This window comes from Nannobrachium achirus (assembly GCF_963921795.1).
Source record: "Nannobrachium achirus genome assembly, chromosome: 2".
NCBI lineage: Eukaryota > Metazoa > Chordata > Actinopteri > Myctophiformes > Myctophidae > Nannobrachium > Nannobrachium achirus.
The window spans coordinates 36,988,119-37,010,237 of NC_137811.1; the positions used below are offsets into that span (position 1 = coordinate 36,988,119).

Sequence of the window (22,119 nt, forward strand, 5' to 3'; positions counted from 1 at the left end):
TTTTTTTTTTTTTTTTATCTGTATCTTACCATCCACTTGAGTGGAGAAAGGGATTTTTTTATCTGGACCAGTGGAAATGGGCCTTAAGACTAAAACTATTTCCATAAAGGTCAACCATATCGGCTACTCCAAATAGTTAGTGGTTTTAGAGTCTAAAACTATGTTATAGCCAAATTAATCAATTTCACTATGATACAGAGGACAATAACAATTCATGAACACTTGGGAAATGGTTCCTTCACACAAACTACAGGTTTGTCTAAAAAAAAAATGATTATTGTGTGAAAGCATTGGAAGTGCAGATGCCAAAGCATCCCAAATCATCACTGACTGCAGAAAATTCACACTGGAATTTAAGCAACTCTGACTTCAGAAGGTTGACAATTCCCTAATTGTTTTGAGTGGTCTCGTGTAATATTGCAATATTTTGAGATATGGATTTTAGATTTTCATGTGCTGTATAAGCTTTATACTCATAAAGTGCCATATAATGTGTTGTATAGTAAATCGGTGTTATACTCTGAAGAAAACCTGGAGACTTGACATTCAGTAATTGGTTCAAAATAAGAACTTTATAATGTTGTGTAAAAAAAGAAAATCTAATATTTGCCATGGACAAGGCTACGTCTTTGCCACGGAAGACGGACACATATGTCTGTGTATGGACATATTAATGACCCCTGATTTTGCCAGTCTGTTTGCTTTTTGACAGACGAGACTAATCACTATGCCACTAGCAGCTTCTACAACTAAACAGATCAAAGTAGTTTAACCGACCAACATTGCCATTCTATAGAGCCTGCACTCTGCTCTTTTAAGGGCTGAAACTGAAAAGTAAGGAGTAACATTTAAATGTATTATTAGGGCAAGAACGAGATGCGGTATATTGGATATTCAAGAACGAGATGCGGTATATTGGATATTCACTGAATGATTTAGATAACAGCAAAAGCTTTAAAGTAAAGTAAAATAAAACAGACATGCTTAAAAAGCTACAGGGTGCCTTTAAAAGAGCAAACAAGTTGATATTTTGGCATTAGGTGGCACTAGAATGAAGGCGGTGGGGTCACCAAAATTAATAGTGTTCATCCTAAAATCTGCCTGTAATATAAGTTATCTTGTGCACACTTTGGCCTTAGGGTGGCGCTAGATGACACGTCATGGGGCCACTAAAATGGTTGGAGTCAATCATGGGAGCATGAATTCGTTCAGCAAGTTTCATGGCCTTCCAACTATTGGATTTTTAGTAATCCTGTGTGCAAGTGCAAAATTGGCCTGAGGGCCGTCAGGGTAGAATTAAAGCAGTGGTTTTCAACCCTTTTCATATCAAGGGCCATTATTTATTCGGCATTTGAGCCATGGACCAACATTTGATGAGATGTAGCCTCTCTGACCCAAAACGTAGAATTCTTTGGATAAAACTTTATAGGAGAGATAACAGGCAAACGTTGACCAAAACAAAACAAAAAATTCTACAATCTCTAGTTGTGTAGACTTCTTGTAAATTAAGTAATGCAGATGTTTGAGAGCGGGGGCACGGTGGCGCAGTCGGTACTCGGTAGTGATGTCGCCTCACAGCTAGAAGGTCCTGCATGGGTTCGATTCTCGCTGGGGATTGGGAAGCTGTGGGGGCTGGGGGCGTGTTCTCTCCTCCGCGTCATCAATGCCCATACCCTTCCTGGTGGGGTTGGCAAAATGGCCTGTGTGGAGTTTGCATGTTCTCTCCGTGTCTCCTAGGGTAGGTACCCTAACATGCAGTAATCCTGGTCTCTATACTGCCTCCCCCTGGCCAGCCAGGGAAAAGAAGCTGGGAAAAGAACTGGTTGGAATAACGTGTTCCTTCCACGTGCTATGACCAACCTGGGAAACTCCTCCCTGTCAGGTCAAAAGAAGCAACTTGGACTCCTTATGCATAGAAGGAAGCATGAGGTCAGTCCGTTGTCTCTCCAGGTTGGCAGAGGGAGTGTAGCGCCCAGGTTTACATTAGATCATTGACACCGGGTGAAAAAGGGTTACAAAATCGTGGGATAAAAATGTAGTAACTCTTGAGAACATAAAAGAAAACCAAATGGACCCCTACAGGACTACGGGTCCATTTGGTTTCATTTTACACTCTCACTCCATTTGGTTACCAACTCTCCATCATTTAGCTGTGGACCACCTGGAACCCCCTTCAAGGACCACTGGTTGACCACTGAACTAAAGGAAAGGTCACTGGGTCACCATGATCAGCAGCATGTTATGCATTTGATGTATTGATTGATTGACCTTGCTATTGGAAATCGCTCTGGATTAAGAGTGTCTGCTAAATGACTAAATTGTAAATTGTCTAAATTGTATGTTCATCAACATGAAGGTGCACTGAAAATTCCATGGCAATACTTAGAGCCCACTGTTCCTAGAGAAATGCTTTGGCTTGAAGACACTACCTTATGTTATATCCATTACATTACAATGTTTCACAACAAATTAAGAATTTAATTGTTTATTTATTAATTTATTTACGTATTTCTATGTCCAAGATTCACCCACCCGAAAAATATAAATTCCGGTTTATTCAAAAAGGGGGGAAAAAAAGAAAAAGAAAAGAAATGATGGAATTTTCATCAACTGCATCAAAGGAATTAATGAACAAAATCAAAGTGGCAATAATCATTGTCATTATTACAATAATAATTTGTTGATCAGAATATCCACATTCATAACAAATCCATATACAACTGTAATACACTCTTCAACATCACTCTTCCATTAATATACACAAAATCCCCAAATGTCTGTCCTTTTCAAAACAACAACAGAGGAGTTTGGGTTAGGCGGGGCTATGGCTTGTCAACAGGTATGTAAATGATTGACCAGCAAAGTTGACAGGTCTAAGGTTAGTGAAGGGTATAAGGGGGAGGCACATTTACTTAATTAGGACTAAAGCCCAATTTATCCTTTGTCATATGACCGTATCACCTGCAGGGAAATGTCTGATTTTCAAGTTAACTGGGTTTCACTGGGAAACCAGTTTTGTATTTTCAGTGAGCAATGCAGTCGTAGGGAAAAGTATAAATTAGGCTGTATTACGAAAACAAGCAATGGCAAACAATGACTGTATCATCATGGAAGAATAGCCATCTTAACCAAATCTTCAGCTGACAAGAGGTTAGAGGACTCCATGATAGGCAGAATTTGGGGAACTAAATTTTCAAGGAATATATAAGGGTTGTCAGAATAAATATATAACTCTGAAAGACAACCGCTGCAAACATATATTGTAGGAACCTAAACTGAAATCAGATACTGCAAGAACCTAAACAGTTCAAGAATTTCAAAGAAATGCAGATGGAGGCTTCTGGAAATATTGTCTTATTCTATATATGTACAAACATTGCTCGGCCACTCAAATCTACTTAAAAAAAAAAAAAAGCTTTTTAGTTGGACAGAAAATGAGTGCAAGCTTAAGTATTATGTGAGTTGGTTCTTGTATGAGAGCTTCAAGAATACAGATACGATAACTGACAGACCTTGCTGATATTTTGTGAGTCTGTGCAGAAAGTGCCTCTGATAGCTGTCCATACGCTTAAAACCTATCCATGCCTCAATGTTGGTATTGAGGAAAACCTATTCCCAGAGAGAGAAACATTAGAGGAAAAAAATAACTGTACACTCTGCTTAAAATCAAACAGTATATACACATAGACATACCATACAGTATATACACATTTACCCAGTATATACACAAAGATGTATCTGATACACACACTTTATATACACAACACATTCACTCATTTAAACAGAACCTCTAATATCTCTCTCTCTCTCTCTCTGTCATATCCAAGTGAGAACGCTGTAAAATCCTCAGTGTGAGTTACCTCTGACAGTGTGCAAATGGAACAAAGTGGACCCTGATTTGTACACTCTCCAAGTTAAAAAGGTATAAATGATCACTGAGGGTTTCACTCTGTAGCGATGGAAATGGCAGGGATTACCAACTCAGGTTGGGATCAGTGGAGTCCATTCAAAGAAATCAATGAGGCGTTTCATAACAAGTTAACTCCAGAATTCTGTCAAATGTCACACTGAAACCAATAATCCAGGGGTCTTCAACGTTTTCAAGCCAAGGACCCCTTAGCTGAAAGAGAGATGAAGCAGGGACCCCCACAGGCCACAACCTGTTCATAGATTCCATATAGTTTCATCGTTTGACAGCACAATCAGTGTATTTTGTATTCATGTCAATTTGTGTTTTAAGATATTTAACCACTTGAACCATCAATACTTTCACTCTATACTTAGTCTGCTCTTTTTCCCCTCTACACTAAATCCCTTTGCCTAAAATAGCAGATCTGCAAGCTCGCTGCGAGGCATTGTGAGATCTGCTATTTTTGGCTAAAGTTCTCAGGGGAAAAAAGGTTTCTATCACACAAAGATTTGGAGGACCCCCTGTAGTAACTCTAAGGACCCCCTAGGGGTCCCAGACCCCCTGTTGAAGACCCTTGCAATAATCCATCAGTTAGTCCCTGCTCAATTAAGCTGTAGACAGATAGTAGATTTGAGATACAAATCAGATGGTGAGAATGTCCTCGTCCAAAGGGTTTCAGATCGTCCATAAATGGAGAGCTCCATGGCGATTGTTGGGCGAAAAACATCGTCCATCCACGTTTTTCTTTTCTTTATCCAATCTCAGGATAGTTATATGCAAGTAGTCAAGAGCACAAGTCACAGCAACGTGCAAAACGTTGTAAGGGGAGCAGGTAAAACACAAGTTAATCCCTTTTCTCACAGTCCTAGAACAATGATTCTCCTCAAAGTTCCATAAGATTGTCTTAATAAGAAAAACTTGGTTCATATAAAATGGGTTTATGAACTTCCTTTAGATAGACGGTTCTATCTTTATCAAGAAATAAATATATGCTCCGGAAGATTTCTGATGTAGAGTATTTCTTCTACTATGGTAACAATAAACAGTATCATATAAATATAAATATCAACATTCTGTCCAGTTTTCAAAGTTTTCAATGAATTATGTTTTTTTAAGCAGTTTCACTTGTATAGGCTGTGCATATTTAGTATTCTTTAAATAAAAGTCCAAAAGAGATTAAAATAAAATAGCTAAAACTATAAATTGAGAAATTATTGAAAATCTGAAAGGGAGGTGATCAAATAATGCTTTCAAATTCATAGAAAGATGAGGACTAAATGGATGAACAGTAATCATATTGTAGTGTGAAGAGACTATGAGAGAGGAAATTAAATGCTTTAACCACTTAATCGCTGAACCACTTAACAATCTAAATTGTTTCGGAAATAGCTGATCTACAAGCGCTCAAGCTTGAAGATTGTCTATTTTTGAAAATTGTTTTAAAGTCTACATTTTCACATTTGTATTTTCACCTATAATGACATGCCCAAAATTGGAATGCCAGGGTTTAAGTGGTTAAAAAATAAATGGGCTTCAACTGAAAAAAAAAACTATAATAAATAAATAAGGAAAAGAAGTCAAGCACCTTTGAAATACACCTACAGTACAACATAACTCCCTCTCTTTCTGGAGCAACGTGCCTTCCTTTGCTTCTGTGTTCTTCCAGTCTATTGATTGAACGTTCTGCATAGCTTCTTCGCATGCTTGACAGGCCAACAAATATACTATTACATTGTTGGGCCTATCTTCAAAAAAGAAAATCTAATCAGAAGGCGTAAACTCTTAAAAAATCCAGTTTTCCAATCAGAGAGAGAGGGCCCAAGTTAAGAAGGTTAAAAAAAAGCCCAGCATATCCTTACATGGTTCGCTGGGGCTCTGCACCATCCTTTAAGCAAATAGAATGGGACGAACGCCCCAAGTTCTCCCTTTGTCAGCCAATCGCGTCACGAGAGAGGGCTCTTGATATTGCATGCCACCCGGTGGATTTCCCGTGGCGGCTCAGCCAATTAGGTTCCCGATTGTCCTCCATGAAGCTTTGTGAGTGGCTAAGGGAAGAGAAGAAAGGGAGACAGAGAGAGAAGGATCGGGGCAGGTGCTTGATCAGGTATTACTGAAGCATAGCTAAGAGATTTCATTCTAGTCACTTCCAACTATATAATGATGGTAGTTCTTTCCAAAGCTGGAGTTATGTTAGTTTTGTGTTCAAGCTCTGAGGCAACTGCTTATTTACCTGAGTCTTTCGATTTTATGTCACTGAGGTATTTTCATAGTGATATTAATTTCTCAATCAATGACTCCTGTCATCTCATATCCCTATACCACAATACAGTGATGTTCAAATCTAGCCTGATGGTTTATTCAGTGTTTATTAATGACACGAGTGCTTTCACAAGAAAATAATTTAGCCCTAAAAGCTGTCATGGCAAAATAGAAAACAAAAAAAAGAAATTGAATTGCTAGCATTAAGATTTGGTGGTTCAGCGGTATATTGTTCTCTCTGGGAATTTCACCATTTCTGCATCATACGTGCTTAATCAAACCTCTCTAATCAAACCTCTCACTGACCTAAGACCTGTACTGTATGTACGAAACACTAGTGCTGGCCCTCCACAGTCAGTGAAACATTTTCTCAAAAGAGAAATGGCCAAAGATAATGGTGAAGATCTTCTACGGTTCTTGATTTCAGTTACAAATCTAAACAAACAACTTGTTGCAGGATGCCAGCAGTGTGAGGCTACGGAGACGAAAACAGATTCACATCCAAACAAAGTTTACAGAGGACAGTTCATACACAAAATGAAGGGATATGACAACACATTACAAATAATTCAAAGACTTGATGTTTCAGCAGCTGACATATGTATGAATAGTAAGAATTCATTTTAAAATGTTATATCCATGTTGGAATGAAAGTGATTACCTGAAGTTTCCTGTTACAATATCTTCAAAATATAGAGAATTCATTCTTTATGTAGACCTATAAGCGTTATCCTTTGTCAACAAATAACTTATCCTTCAAAAATGTCCATATTGTTATTATTTTGTGTAATTAATACTTTCATTACTGTATGTCATCTTTATTCAAATGCTCTATTGAAATCAAAGTTCAGCTATTCCCAAATGCAAAAATCCATGCGCTTTTTGTACTGTATGTCCATAATCAAATCGGGAACCACGTGCGTCCCTTTTCTGGGATGAACAAAAATAGCCAATCTACAAGCTCACAATGCGTCACCTTGTGAGATTGTAGATTGTCTATATTCTGTGAAGATACTTGGTGTCTCCTGGAGATCTTTAGGATGACTGGCTAGTCTAATGGGCCAAAGGCTATTACAAGTCCAAATTCCAGGCACTTGATGGCTAGAATTATTGGCTACAGCAAAAAATGTACGATCCTCTTAAGAGACAGATGTTTGTTCAAAATAACATGTTGTATGAGAAACAATAAAGTGTCCTTGTGATACAACTGCTCTAAAATGATTTGAAGTATGTGGTAACTGCCCAAAATAAAAGATAATGATACAGTAGGCTACTGTACCACAATTTAGCTAGCATTACATAATGTAGTTTACAGCCAAGTTACTCAAACTATAGATTGTAGTATTGTAAATGTCATCCTGGAGGTTTATCCAGAATATAAGTGCTAATCCTGTGATTACATTATCTCCGGTACCCTCAACAAAATTGACACCAACACCTTTTAAATGGGAAATGATATCAATACAGTACCTGATAACACATAATTTTCTCCATTTCATTAAAAGCAGAGCTTTGTTTTATCTCCAAAACTCAACCCTGTTTTATAACTGAGAGCTATGCCATGGCAAGTGTAACTGACACTAAATAATACACCAAAAAAGCAATACATATTAAGGGAAAATACATTTGTTTACTACTGAATTGAAATAACTCTATAGTTATAGTTATTTGCAATGACATATCCTTCAATTTCCAGGCCACACCAGGCCTTTTAGAGACTGTTTTTTAATCAATGTTTATCAAGTCTGAGATTGTAGGAGTGGATTTCTTTTTTTCTTTCTGTCATTTTTTTAAACAAACTTAAATGTGTAGACCCAACTACCCCGTTAGACATACAACAACAGAGAGGGGAGCACAAATAACAAACATGTAGACAAACAAACATATTGAAAACAATGCCTTGGCAAAGACAGACAGCTGGAGAAGGAAAGTGAGTGAAGAATGAAAGAGGCAGTGCTATGTTTGACACAGACATTTGACATTGGAAATGGCACCATTTTGTTTCTGTTTAGCACCAGTAGATCACATATCGGTTCTGAGATTGAGAAGAGAAAAACTGCACAAGCTCAGTCCAATAACAAGTCCCTTAGTTTAAAAAAAGAAACCCCCAAAATGTCTATGCGTATTTCCATACATTGTGTAGACAATTCTATCACACTTTCAGCCTTTTTGTCCAGCTTACAAGAAATTCTAAGTTGGATTCCTCTCTATACGTTTTTGTTTTTTAAGACCCTGTTGAAATACACTCAAAGGCACTAAGGAAGCCAGACAACATTAATCACACCTCTACAGAGACCCGTCACACACAATGTTTTGGAGAGTTTGTTATCAGTGGTTATGAAGCTTGATCTATGCTTCTGTGACAAGTATGGTGTGACGTGTTGCTTGACAAAAAAGAACACAGTTTCAACTGAAAGAAAAGACATTGACGCAGAGCGTCGTTATTCTGTGGAGTGATGAGTCGTGTGGCACTCCGTCGCCGACGCATAAATCAGGCTAAAGGGGCACCATGCCATCGAGTTGGAGGAGTGACAACAAATGGAACTACAGCAATCTTATCACCCAGTCGAGGCCCCCCCCCGCAAAACAATGATAAGGTCTAACATTCCTGCTATACGGCAGGTTGCCAAAATGATAAAATAGAAATAAAGTCAGAATAAAAGTTTGGGAAGTAAAAGGTGACAAATGTTGCTTTCTTCGTTGACTGTCACCACCCCCATCGCGACAGGGTGTTCCTCATAGCCACTGACGTCAGGCCTCTATTTGCAAGCTGGCATAATAATGATTCGCCCCGCGTCCTTGGGATTCAAGGGATCCGGTGAGCTGGCTCGTAGCACTTCTATGGCTAATGGCTACTGAAAAGTCTTTGGGGTGCAAGACATTCTAGTGCTTGTTCCTCACATTTATTCTTAGTCATGGACCACAAACAGGCAGGCGATGAGCGACATAAAGCAGATGTTCACATATCGGCTTGGTTTGGCAACTATGTACCTGTATGTCAACTGCTTATTCAAACAGTATATACAGTATGTGAAGGGGTACCATATCTTGTCCTGCAAGAGTGATACTGACCAAGCCCGGTTTAAGCATCAAAAAGACAAGTGTCTGATAAAGAGCCCTTTGTGGTGTGTTAATGTGCAATGCACGTACAATAACTATCTCTTTCCCACACACTTTTCTTCTCTCTCTTGTTTGGCCAAAATAGTATGTCAGCAATATTGTCTCATTAAATGGGATGGGGAGGGTTTGCGGGAGCAGCATTTTCCTAATTGTGTCATCTCTCTCTGATTTGGCTTTAGTGTTGTGTTTGACCTACTCCCCCTGCTTCTGCTATGCCTGCCGTTGCCGTTGCTGGGGTTCCTGTTGCCTTTGAGGTTGTCATGGGGGAGGATGTTTGGTTGCCACGGAGCTCTCCATTCTGTCTAGGTGACTGATGTGTAGCGGGCAGAGAGGGAGGGTCGAAGGTTTGGGGGAGATCTCCATTGTGAGGGGAGCTGTCGGAGGAGACGGCCGAGGGAGATACTCTGTGGCCGTGATGGCTGCTCACTTCTCCTCTTTGACCAACACCTCCCCCTCCACCTTCGGTGTTCACACCGGGGTTTGCTGAACCCAGGGAGGAAAGCTGGGCTTCCTAGCGAGACAGAGAGAGAGGGAAGGGGGAGGAGGAGTGATGGTTCGAAGGAGAAAAGGCCATTCAATGGACAATGGCATGAGAGAGGGTGAAAGATGATCCATTCGGGTGGTATGTAACGAGAAATACACAAGTCAAACAATGGATGTATAGTAAGGAGTTAAGAGTATAGCGAAAGAAAGACAAGAAGAAGAAGAGAATAACACGTGACATGAAGGACATAGTTTGGGAGTGCCAAGTGGGGAAGGCAGGAGGAATCACGGATCAAGTTGAAAACAACAACAACAACAACCACAACCAGGAAGTGGAGAAGGATGTGTTTAAGGAATGAGCATGTATGTAAGCCATGGTAGAGATACGTGAGGCAGGATTATGAAAGATATAAGAGATGGGAGGACAAACAGAGAAAGAGAGGGACAGAGAGAGAGAGAGGCAAATGAGTCACAGAATCGATGTATGACACACACCAATAAAAATGGCAGCATAGGAAGGAGGATACAGACAAAGAAGGGATGGAAGGAATTAAAACTCTTGAGGTAAGAGAGTCTTGATCCTCTTGTGATGAGTTGCAAGGAGTGTTTATTGTTTGACGGGTGTCAGGAAAGGTCTGGAATTCAAGTCAGTCATTCTTCGCCAATGATTACAAATCCTGTTCAATAACCACTATACTTCTATGCAAATAGGCTCGCTTAAGTTGCATATACCTTACATTAAAGAATGGTTTCCAAAGGATGATAGCAGCGCATAGCATTAGGCCTACCAGGACACCAAGGAAAACATGCACAAAACTCAAAGCCACATGGAGCTCAGCGCCAAATTGAAAAGCAAGATAAAGTTGCATTTTATGTCCCTATGGGATGAAATCCCAAACTGTGTCAAAATCACAAGCCAAAATCTCTAACCCAGTCCCATTGATGACAAGGCAATGAGTTCTATTAAAGAAGAAGAAGCTGCATCTGAGTACATACTGAGTTAGAACTTTTGATAAGTGATTAAGTCAAAGTTTGGGTTTGCCATCTATCCTTACCTACATTGGCGCAGAATAACATCAACGCAAATGAAATATCAGATTCATTTCAGTTATTTGATTTATCAACGTCTGTGCACAAGCCTTCATATCCAGTCTGGTTCACTGTAGTCTGTGTAGGAGCAGTGGGAAGAGAAAACAGTTGGGTTATTGGGCCAATATACAACTAGGAGGATATCTGAGAGATAATGCTATTTAATGTACCCAACAGCTGACAGAAGATGGCGTCAGTTGACACAGAAAATCTAGAGTTTTTGGACCACTCTCAGAGCTAAATGAACATTCTGGATTTTGCTGTGTACAAGCGGTTTGAATGTTGGAATCTACGTGGCCTGGATAGAAATGCCTCTTGAAACAATTATGATGCACTTGATTGCTTCGCACAACTGTTGGTGTAGTGGCATGGCATGCCTGCTGGGGGTCTGTTTCACTTAACAAACTATACATGTGCAAGCAATCTCACGTAAGGTGAACATATGCAATGGAGGAGTTTAACCCATGGTTCACTTGGTTTCACCGCACACACATTTGGAAAGAAATATGAAGGAGTACTGTCGTATGGATGGAATGAAGTGTCGGCGAGGGCAAAGATAGGAAAGAGCTGCTTTGTAGAGGGGTAGTTTGGTCTGCATCCAGTAGAGAAATGGTTCAAATGGATAAAAAAGTGAATTAATCATTTAGTGTGTATATACAGTAGGCCTATAGTGGTTGATGTGTCCAGTAGTTGCCTTTTTTTGTTTCTAATGAAATGAAAAACAAACAAGAATCTGATGGGAATTGGCAGACCTTTTCTCTTCTCAATCAGAACCAAAATCTTTTTTTCTTTTTTTCTTCCCATGACCTTAGTTCTAACTGGTGCTATAAACAGTGTTCTTCCCATCTCCTATGACACGAACAGTGACAGAATGCCAGTAAAACATATAACTTGGGTAACATATCCACACATCACCACCAACCATTGCGCTTAATATCCATGTGTAGCCCCATTACACATGTCTATTAAGCTTGATAACAAGGAAAGTAAATGAAATAAATAAAAAACAAGCTGATAAATGTTGACACTTTAACTGGCATCCTTTTTACCTTACCAAACATGAATCAATCACTTCTCAAAATCCATACATGTAGCGCTCCAGTACATGGTGTCAAAGTGTGACTAATGAATGTTCAGGTACTGGAGACCGAAACACAGAACATATAGTGGACTGTTGAGCTGTTGGGTGAACAGCAAGTGACATAGATATGTCCTTCCTTACCAATCTCCTCCAATCTCATTTGTTGATGTTGGTTGATGTCTATTATTGCATAGTGTTGGTCTTTTTCACCCCCCCCCCCCCCCCCCACATTCAAAGAAATAGTGTCGCTTTAAGTGTAGACATACAGTACAGCAACTTCAACACTAAAGTGATCCGCTTAACGCATACATTATGACCTCTATCTTACTTGATGAAAGAAAACTTAACTTGAAGCAAAATATAAAAACACAAACACATTACATACATGACATGTAACTTACACCACCATTCAATCAACGAATGTGCCCAGGGCGCCAAACATATACATTGACACAAGTATCAGAACATAGACACAGAAACGTACAAAAACATGAGCACATTTCTATCTTTTTTTTTCTTCTTCTTTTTTCTCAGGGAAGGTTTGGGTCAGATACGGAGATTTCCCATAATTCCCATTGTTTATCCTAGGGCAAGCTGGAGGGAATAGATCAAATTTAACGGATGTGAGTGAATGATATGTGATTTAATGTGAAGTTAAATTGGAAATACAATCTAGAACAATACTGTATAAGTCATAACTGTCGATAAAAAACTAGGTGTGAACATAAGCTACTCTGTGAATGAGAGGTTGACTGTGGAATAGTTTTCATGTATATTAAAAAATTAAATGCCATTTTGGCCGAACATTCGGTGAACATTGGGGGGCTCAAAAATGTATTTTAAACCATTTTTAATGGAATATATCGTCGGACCATGTAAAATGGCTCGCTGGAAAGCGTAGGACGAGCCAGGACCACCCACGGCTCTACAAGCAGCTCGGGGTAAGTAAAATAATTTTAAAAAAAATGTATTGGATTGAAATAAAGCCGAACTTGTTCGGGATCGGCACAATAAGAGTTAATGACTGAATTGTGAAAAAGCAATAGCATCTTTGAGTTTTGAGCATTGCAACAGCTGCATACAAAACACTTCAAGGTGGATTGTATGCATACTGTGCTGATTTGCTCACTCTAAGCCTATGTCTCAAGACAGATTTTTTTCCTTCTTTATTTTTTTGCAGATGGATTCCCAGATTGATTCTAAACTGACATGGCCTCATCATTCAGAATTATATTGACTTTGGCCACAAAATAAATTGCAGAAAGAAAATAAATGGATAAATAAAAAAGGGAGAGAAATTAAACTGAGCTGCTGCTGTGTCGGCGAGTTGGTTCTGTAATGGTTTAACAAGGTGCTGCATACGGACGTGGTGGGGACGCACATAGAGAACAGTAGAAGTGGAGGAAGGCAGCAGGTAATGGATGGAGAGTGGGAGTTACACCGAGGTGTACAGTAGTATGCTGGTTTCGGCTTTATTACCTGGACACTCTCGGTGGGGCGGGCGCAAGACGGGGCTGCACTAGGATGGACTGACGCCTCCCCTAAGAGAAATCACCGTATCTCATCAACACAAACACAGGAGGAGAGGAGAGGAGAGGAGAGGAGAGGAGAGGAGAGGAGAGGAGAGGAGAGGAGAGGAGAGGAGAGGAGAAGGAGAGGAGAGGAGAGGCATGTCCGCATTGAAGAAAGTCACAAGGGCTGTGAGGGTTGTGGAATAAAATAATGACATTCAACAATGACATACAAACAATACAGTACATACACAACTTACAGTACAGCACACAGTGAACGGAAACACAAGAACACATACATATATATAAAACCCTAATGACATATACTGTACATAGATATGTACATAATTAACTCACATACACAAACACAGACAAACACTGTCTGAGAACTCAACAGCCTGAAAGCATTAGAGCAGCCTGCCATGCAGTGTAGCAACAATAGCAATCATGCTGAGGCCGAGAGAAACAAAAGACTTTGCAGCATACACTCCATATCACAGCACCTGAAAGCAGTTCACTAAACCATAGCCATCAGAGAGCTGTAGCCTGTAGTTAGTCAGCGGGTTTCCCAATTCAAAAAGGTTAGACGAGGGACGTGCGTTTATCACACATGCAGTCACCTAGTACTTAGTCGGAGAAAACCCAGAGTTATATTTATGTGTACACAATAAACCAACAAATAAACTGAGGACATAGATCTGGCCCTTCAACAAGCATGCGCGCACGTGCACGTGCACACGCACACACACACACACACACACACACACACACACACACACACACACACACACACAATAAGTGAGATGAAGTTGAAAAATGTGAAGTGATAATTCCAACAGACGAAAATGTATTGTATACCGGTACAATTCAAAGATATATCGAGTGCCCAGGGGCCACTACCCACTACCATACAACTGATCAAAAGTTCAAATAGTCTCAACTTTTCAGCACAATTCACAGTCACGCCGCTCATTAATGTCACACTTGGCCATGGCATTACTTCTTTACTACTTCCTCGCTGTTTTGATGCTGTTAGATGTGGTATGGTGGGACAATGGCAAATGCAGACACATTAATTAGTGTGGTTGCTATTAGGCAACACACTATTGTTTTAGGTCAGAGAACTTTTATGCCAGCAAAAGTGACCATGTTTTTTTGTTAATGTTTTAACTGAAGTTATCTGGGTTGTAAGGCCAGATATCTTGGACAATATAATGTCCAATCAGACAGGATTGGTTGTGCTTCACTTGACATTATAATACAGTATATAATACTAGTAAGACGCCTCAGGGCGATATGCGACCTCGCCCTTTACGCCAATTCTTGGCCATCTGGAGACCCCTGCATGATAGTAAACAATGTTTATGTCAAAACATGCCCATATATGGGCATTACCAAATATGGGCATTCCCAGATATGTCCTTAATATTGATGACATTGGGACAGGGAACTCCATATATGGGCATAAAACGTATGTTAATTAAGCCAAGCAGTTAGGCCAGTTAGGGCCTGGAATTGATGACATCAGAAATCTACATATATGGGCATAAAAGGGATTTTTTATTTTATTGAATGCTTTATTAATAATAATATGTATCCATATACATACAATTTATTTTATGCCCATACATAGAGATCCCTATCTGAACCAGCCACACAGATATGGGCCATGTCTTGGCCATCTGGCCAGTTATATATATCGATGACATCAGGGATCTTCATATAGGGCACCACACTGCACAACCTCGCCCTTTAGGGCAAGGTCGCTTTTCGCCCTTAGGCGTCTTACTGGTTATTATGTTCACCTGTCTTATCTGGCACACTATGCCAAGGAGTTTTGTAAGCGGCCGCACCTGTTGTAATTCGACGTGATTGCCTCCTAGAATGGAATATTTTGCGTTGCTTCAAATTGTTTTAAAAAGAAAATGAAAAAGAGTAGCGGTCCAGGCATTTACTAGATTTTGACCTAGTCTTTTTTTGTTTAGCATAGTTTTTTATTGGATATACTATACATTACACGTAATGTTATGTTACCCTTATTTATTGTTTCGTCTTTTATATGTGATATGGTCATGGACCTTGAGTCTGAAATAAAGATTGATATATACATTTTTTTATTTTATTTTGACCTAGTCTTGTTGAGTTCAAAGGAGACCACTGAGGTATCAAAGGCAGTTTATGTTGTGAATACTGACCCTAAACCGCTGTGGCTGTGAAGAATTATCTGAAGCATACAGGTATGTCTGACTCTGATATCTCTGCACTATGCAGAGTGAGCCACGGAATTTCCAGAAAGAAATTCTGACAGAAAACGGATGGAGCTTAAAGCTGCACTCTATGCGATAAACAATTTGTAAGCGCCTACAAGCTGTGGTGTTATGGGTTTCAGATTGTGACCGCAATGTAAAATGACTGCATGTCAGGTTATTCAGCTGCATTGCAGGTGTTGGGAATAGGGCTGTCACAATTATTACATAATCGTCTAATCGTGATTATTTGACATTATCGCAATTATTTTGTCACAATCGTCATAATCGTGAATGTTGAAAAATGTCCGAAATAGTGGAAATAGCAGATCTACAAGCTTACAACGCGTCGCATCGCGACGCGTTGTGAACTTGTAGATCGGCTATATCCACTATCAAAGTTATTTTTTAAGTAATAAGTTGTCAAATGTGTCAGTAATTTCTTTGTATATTTAGGTTATGTGTCATATCTACCATGTACAACTTCAAAGCCTAAAAGCCAAACAGAAATGTAATTATCAACGACAAAAACACAATTAAATCGTTAATCGCCAATTATTTGAGTGACAATTAATCGTCATGTAAAATGTCATATCGTGACAGCTCTAGTTGGGAATGCAACTTTTTATTTATCTTTTCCTGGACGATGATCTATCCTAGATTATTGTACAATGATTATCTGACACTCAACAGCAGTTTGCTTATGCAGAGATAATTTGATGCAGTGTTGAAACAAGGTGAAACAAAGCGTGGAGGGAATGGCATTGACAGGGTTTGCAACAAAGTCTTCCAGAATACAAATGACCTGCATGCACTGCAACCGGCTTTGGCGATTAAGACTCAAAGTTTCTGTTTGAAGCAGGAATTAAGAAATATGAATAGTTTATGTCTGCAGTCAAGTTGGAGTTGGACGTCAACTAGTACTATTACTGTATGTCCTCTTCAGTTAAGTGAGATGAGGGTATTGGAAATTGGAAATACTCCAGTAAAGTACAAATAACTCAAGTATAGTATAAGTAAAGGTACTTAGTTACTTTACACCACTGCATACACAGGATCACCGCCAGATCCAAACACACTTCATACACTTGATACGAGCAAACATTTGTGTGCTCAAAAGGTTTATTTAACAAGAACTTAATTAAAATCTACAAAACAAACAACCCAAAAAAGAGGCTACCATGAATATCATGAATACATAATGCTCTAACATGAAGGCTTCTGTAGAGATTCCTCCACTTATCCATTTTAAATGTATCTCCATAAACGCACACACACACACACACACACACACACACACACACACACACACACACACACACACACACACACACACACACACACACACACACACACACACACACACACACACACACACACACACACCATATTTAAAGCATGACTCATGCTTGGCCTAGTTCAATGTGTGTGTGGTGTGGATGGAAGAATGGCGAGCAAGGATTTGGGGTTCAGCTGTTCAGCATCTTGACCGTTAAGTCTGGCATCCCACCCGTGAAGCTGTTAAAGAGCTAAACCTGCAGCATGCTACGCGGAAAGATTTGAAAGAGAAAACCTTTAGACTTGTGTCAACATTGTTTGTGACAGACCCAGATTTGACACACAAACACACACACACACACACACACACACACACACACACACACGCACACACACACACACGCACGCACACACACACACACACACACACGCACGCACACACACACACGCACATGCACGCATGCTCGCTCGCACAACTAACTTGAGGTACAGTTTTGAACTACGTAATGGAAATGCACACTCTTTGATATTCAAAGCACCCCCCCCGATATGTCGGCAGACAGTCAGATGGCAGTCAAAATCCAACGACGGAAAAAGGTTCAAGGACGGAGCAAGACAAACGGAAGGGACCAAGTACACCGAGAGAAGAGTCAAAATAATAACTAGGGAGATGGAGGGTAAGAAAGGGAGAAGGAAGGACAGAGACACTCAGGGAGAGGGAAGATAGCACAGGCCACCATACGTTCTGGAGATGGAGGACTCACAGACCTGATCAACGAACATCCTGGTTTTTGGCTCAATGATGGGTCCTCCTCTTATCTCATCCTCCACAGCCATGAGTCTTAGAAAAAACAGGTTTGAGGGTTGACACAGACAGATACAGAATAAGAGAGAGAGAGAGAAACAGAGAGAGATGGTGAGGGAAAGACAGAGAGAAAGAGAGCATTGAGTTTAAGATACATTATGAAAGCTTTAGAAGTTATCCATGCAACTGCAACATTTGCAATGGCAAAATTGCCTAATTAGCGCAGTTTACCTACTGTATATCACATCTCAAATCTGAATGCCTGCTGGGAAACATATGCCATTCAAGACCATGCCAGTGTCCACAAACCCTACGAAAATAGGTTGGCTATGTGAGGCACTTCAGAGGATATTCTTTGCATGTGCCTTTCGTTGTGGTATTTTTGTCTGTTTTGTGGCGTTTTGAAAATGCAATAACCCCTGCCAATTATTTCAGATTGTTTAATTAACTGAATGGTTAGATGAAGGAGATCCACCATTTTCCCTAGGGAATCGCTGACATGATGCAACACACAGATGTCCATGGCATCCATTGCCAGTCCTTGTGATCGTCACTTCAAAGGTTCCACAGGCCAGAACTAGGGAGCTTATTAGCTGATTTCACAGGATAGTGAACAGTGCAGTTTCCCCATCTCTCAATGTTAAGCATAGGGTTTCATTTGCAATGTAATGCTGACCTGGCTTATGATCAGGGCCATTAGGGATTTGATGTCAAATTAATACATTCGACAGTTTACTCTATACTCCCCATCAATCAAGTAGCTGACAGGCATCATTTTCCATCAAAAAAGATTTCTGATTCGCATAATAACCTTGTTGTCTTGACCATTGTAGCTTTAATTTCATTACAATCCCTTTCCAGGTGCTGTGACAGGATTTAAAATTCTATGTCATACTGGGCACATTCTGAACCTGCAACACTATGTCATTTATAGAGATTGCTGACACATGGGCAATTTGACAGTAGTTGGTTAGGGTTAGCAAAGTATAAAAAACATATTTGTGATGCATATGGGCAATCGTATCAGCAAGATTGTCACTGATAAATTGATTGATTAAAGGACATAAATACATTTTTAATACAATTTACCTATGCCCCTTTATTTAGTTTAATCACCATTTCACCATTTTAGCTTTTTTACAATTATTATTGTCTTTTCTTTATAAATATTGACTTTAAACACATGGAAGCTCAGCAGATTTTTGACATTAACAAAGAACGGAAATCCACATAATGAAGTTTCAAACATAAGTGTTTGGATGTTTTATTATGGACGGAGAATAATGCAGAGGTATCTTACAAAAGATTAATAGAGAAAACAAAGACTCCATCATAAGCATTGACAGAAACATTAAAACTGCCAAAAACAATGGAATGTAACATGGGTGTACACAGCATTATGTTTCTGAAATGACTACAATTCAGACAGTGATTCATGAAAGTGACGGTACAAAACAAAAAGGAGAAACAGAATAATCCTTGTACATTGACTTTTCAGATGTGTGATTTGGAGGTAAAGCCGTCCATCCATTCAGAATGATATGAATATATGTCAATATGAGGTCTGAATACTTTTGCTACAGAGAAAGAAGGCAAAATACAAGAAAGTACTTTTGAAAGTACTTTTTTTTTACCCTGCCTTGGTGCCAGAATGGTGGGGTTTACTGCATATCGTTGTCGGGTTTTTTTCAAAAATCGTTCTTTTCATATTAAAAATGATTTAAAATAGTGACAACAGACGATCTACAAGCACACAACACCTTGCACAGCGAGGCATGGCGTGCTTGTAGATCTGCTGTGTGACAGTCTTGTATGATGTAAAAAACGTACACATTTTAAACTTGGAGATACAAGGTTTCTGTGTGTGACAATGTGAAAATACAGTAAGCCAGTTGTTCCCAAAGTGGGGTCTGAGGACCCTCAGGGGTCATTGAGAGGGGTTCCAGGGGGTCCCCAGCGAAATGTGTTATTAAAGCATGAAAATCAGTTGAACCACATCACCTATTTGAAAATAACTGATCTACAAGCTCACAATGTGATACGTTGTGATCTTGCAGATCTGCTATTTTCAGAGTGATTTTTTTCTTCTTAATATTTGTAAAACATTTTATCAACATAAATCCTCTCTGGGGGTCCCTTGCACAAAATCTTTTCATAATACCTTGAGAACCACTTCAATAAGCGATACATTTTTAGACAAACAAGAAAGCATTTCAAAGTTAATTTATAATAACATCTCTGTGACTGACATCCTTGATGGAGTCTGACTTATCATGATACAATAAATCCCACCCAAACAATACAACTTCAAGTCATATCACTCGAGCCGTGTGATCACAAACACATTATAGTCCACAAAAGGTTCACAATTATTGGATCTACTGTACGTATTTGCAAGAGTTCAACATCATTTTGGATGTACAGTAGTTCAATTTATACAGCCTATCCATACTGTATGTGCTTGCTACAAAAACAGAGGCAGACAGGAATACTCATATCAATATATCTATATTTATGGAAGGAAAGATTTAAAATAGAGTACCTCTAGACTTGTCGGAGACCCCCCCCCCCCCCCCTCTCTCACACACACACACACACACACACACACACACACACACACACACACACACACACACACACACACACACACACACACACATATAGATGTTGCCCTTCTGATAATATTTAAATATTTTGTACCATAACTGTGTTAAAATGTCAACTTTTCTTAAACGACTGTACTGACCAACATGTCACTGGACAGCACCAATGACAAACTGCAGATCAAAACTCAAACCAAGCATTTACAGCAAAATCATACAGATAGAGAAATGTTCATAAATAGCATCAATCTTAGTATTTCATTCTTAAATGTTAATGAATTCAAAAACAACATACAAACTCATAAATTAGAATAAATTGTGGAACATAGTCAACATACCCTACTGTATCGCTAATATTATGGACTTGTGTGCTAGTGCTATCGATTTTTGTACTAGCACCTGGTAAAACATGTTGAAGGCAGGGGGTTACTGTACTTTGCATACACTGTGTAAAATATACCAATATCTTGACGCTGTACGTGCCTTTGCACACACAGTACCTGTGGATATATTGATAAATAACAATATCAAATGTTATTATTGCACATCTCTTACCAATACATGAACTATTGCAAGGTTAATTTAATTACAGCTAGCTGATACAATAGAATTCAATATTTACATTGTATATAATATATATACAGTATATCTAAATCTTTATGCTATGGCTCTTGCATCACTGATTTCAATATGCTAATACTTAGATAACAGTTAAAATGTATTTCTATCAAATGTACACTATACTCTAAACCGGGGGTCAGCAACCCGCGGCTCTAGAGCCGCATGCGGCTCTTTAGCGCCGCCCTAGTGGCTCCCTGGAGCTTTTTCAAAAATGTATGAAAATGAAAAACTTTATTTTTTGCTTTAACGATTTTTTATTGTCACTGTTGGGCAGAAACCTTGTATCTCCAAGTTTCAAATTTGTATGTTTTTTTTTTTTTTTAAAGCCCCTGCTTCATCATACAAGACTGACGCACAAAAGTGGTTTTCGCTAGTTTAGTTTATTTTTTAAATGATAAATATAAAACGAAGTTTTGGACATACAAGGTTTCCACCCGACAACGACGATAAGGCTTTTATAATTTGTTGCGGCTCCATGCAGAATTGTTTTATTTTTTTGGTCCAATATGGCTCTTTCAACATTTTGGGTTGCCGACCCCTGCTCTAAACTAATCCTCAAGAAATAGTGAGCATTAGAATCATGATTAGAATGGATAGGTTAGCCAGACAATACCAAGCAGGCACCATGAGTGGAGCTGAACAATCTCAGTTGCTAAACCCACCTCCCAAATACTTACCAACCTAAACCACACCAAACCCATGTCTTAACGTCTCCAAATGAATGCCTATACTCAAACGTCCGGCTGTTCCTGCTATAATAATAATAAACTATTATTATTATTATTATTATCGTCATTATTTAAGCATCATGGGTATTTTCGTGCAAACTGATCCACCCTACTGCAAGTGCTACAGTCAAGAAACATTGCTGCAAACTCACTGCAGCTCCCGGCGAGCAACCAAGCTCATGTTGTACAGTTGGTCAGTTCAGAGCAGCTTAAAGAACGCGAATGTTTATTTTCAAATTAACTTGACTCAATAAACAAACAAGAGACAGCCATAGCCGCAGCTCATGGGAACCATATAGAAATAACACATTCGAATAAATTGAAAAGCTCATTTAAGTGCTTTAAAGGACAACTCCACCATCTTCATACCGTATAATTGATCCTC

General features: G+C 39.2%; 1 protein-coding gene across 1 annotated transcript in view; it reads right to left on the reverse strand.

Moving 5' to 3' along the window:
- Nucleotides 1-5,840: 5,840 nt before the first annotated feature.
- syngap1b (synaptic Ras GTPase activating protein 1b) overlaps nt 5,841-22,119 on the reverse strand; it is a gene marked incomplete at its 3' end in the record, with an annotated part of 114,973 nt that continues 98,694 nt past the window's right edge. The window contains exons 19-21 of the mRNA XM_080745902.1: nt 17,746-17,818; nt 13,422-13,483; nt 5,841-5,955 (exon numbers count right to left, since the gene is read on the reverse strand). Of these exons, the coding sequence (XP_080602028.1) occupies nt 5,841-5,955; nt 13,422-13,483; nt 17,746-17,818 (250 nt within the window). The remainder of the gene's footprint in view (nt 5,956-13,421; nt 13,484-17,745; nt 17,819-22,119) is intronic.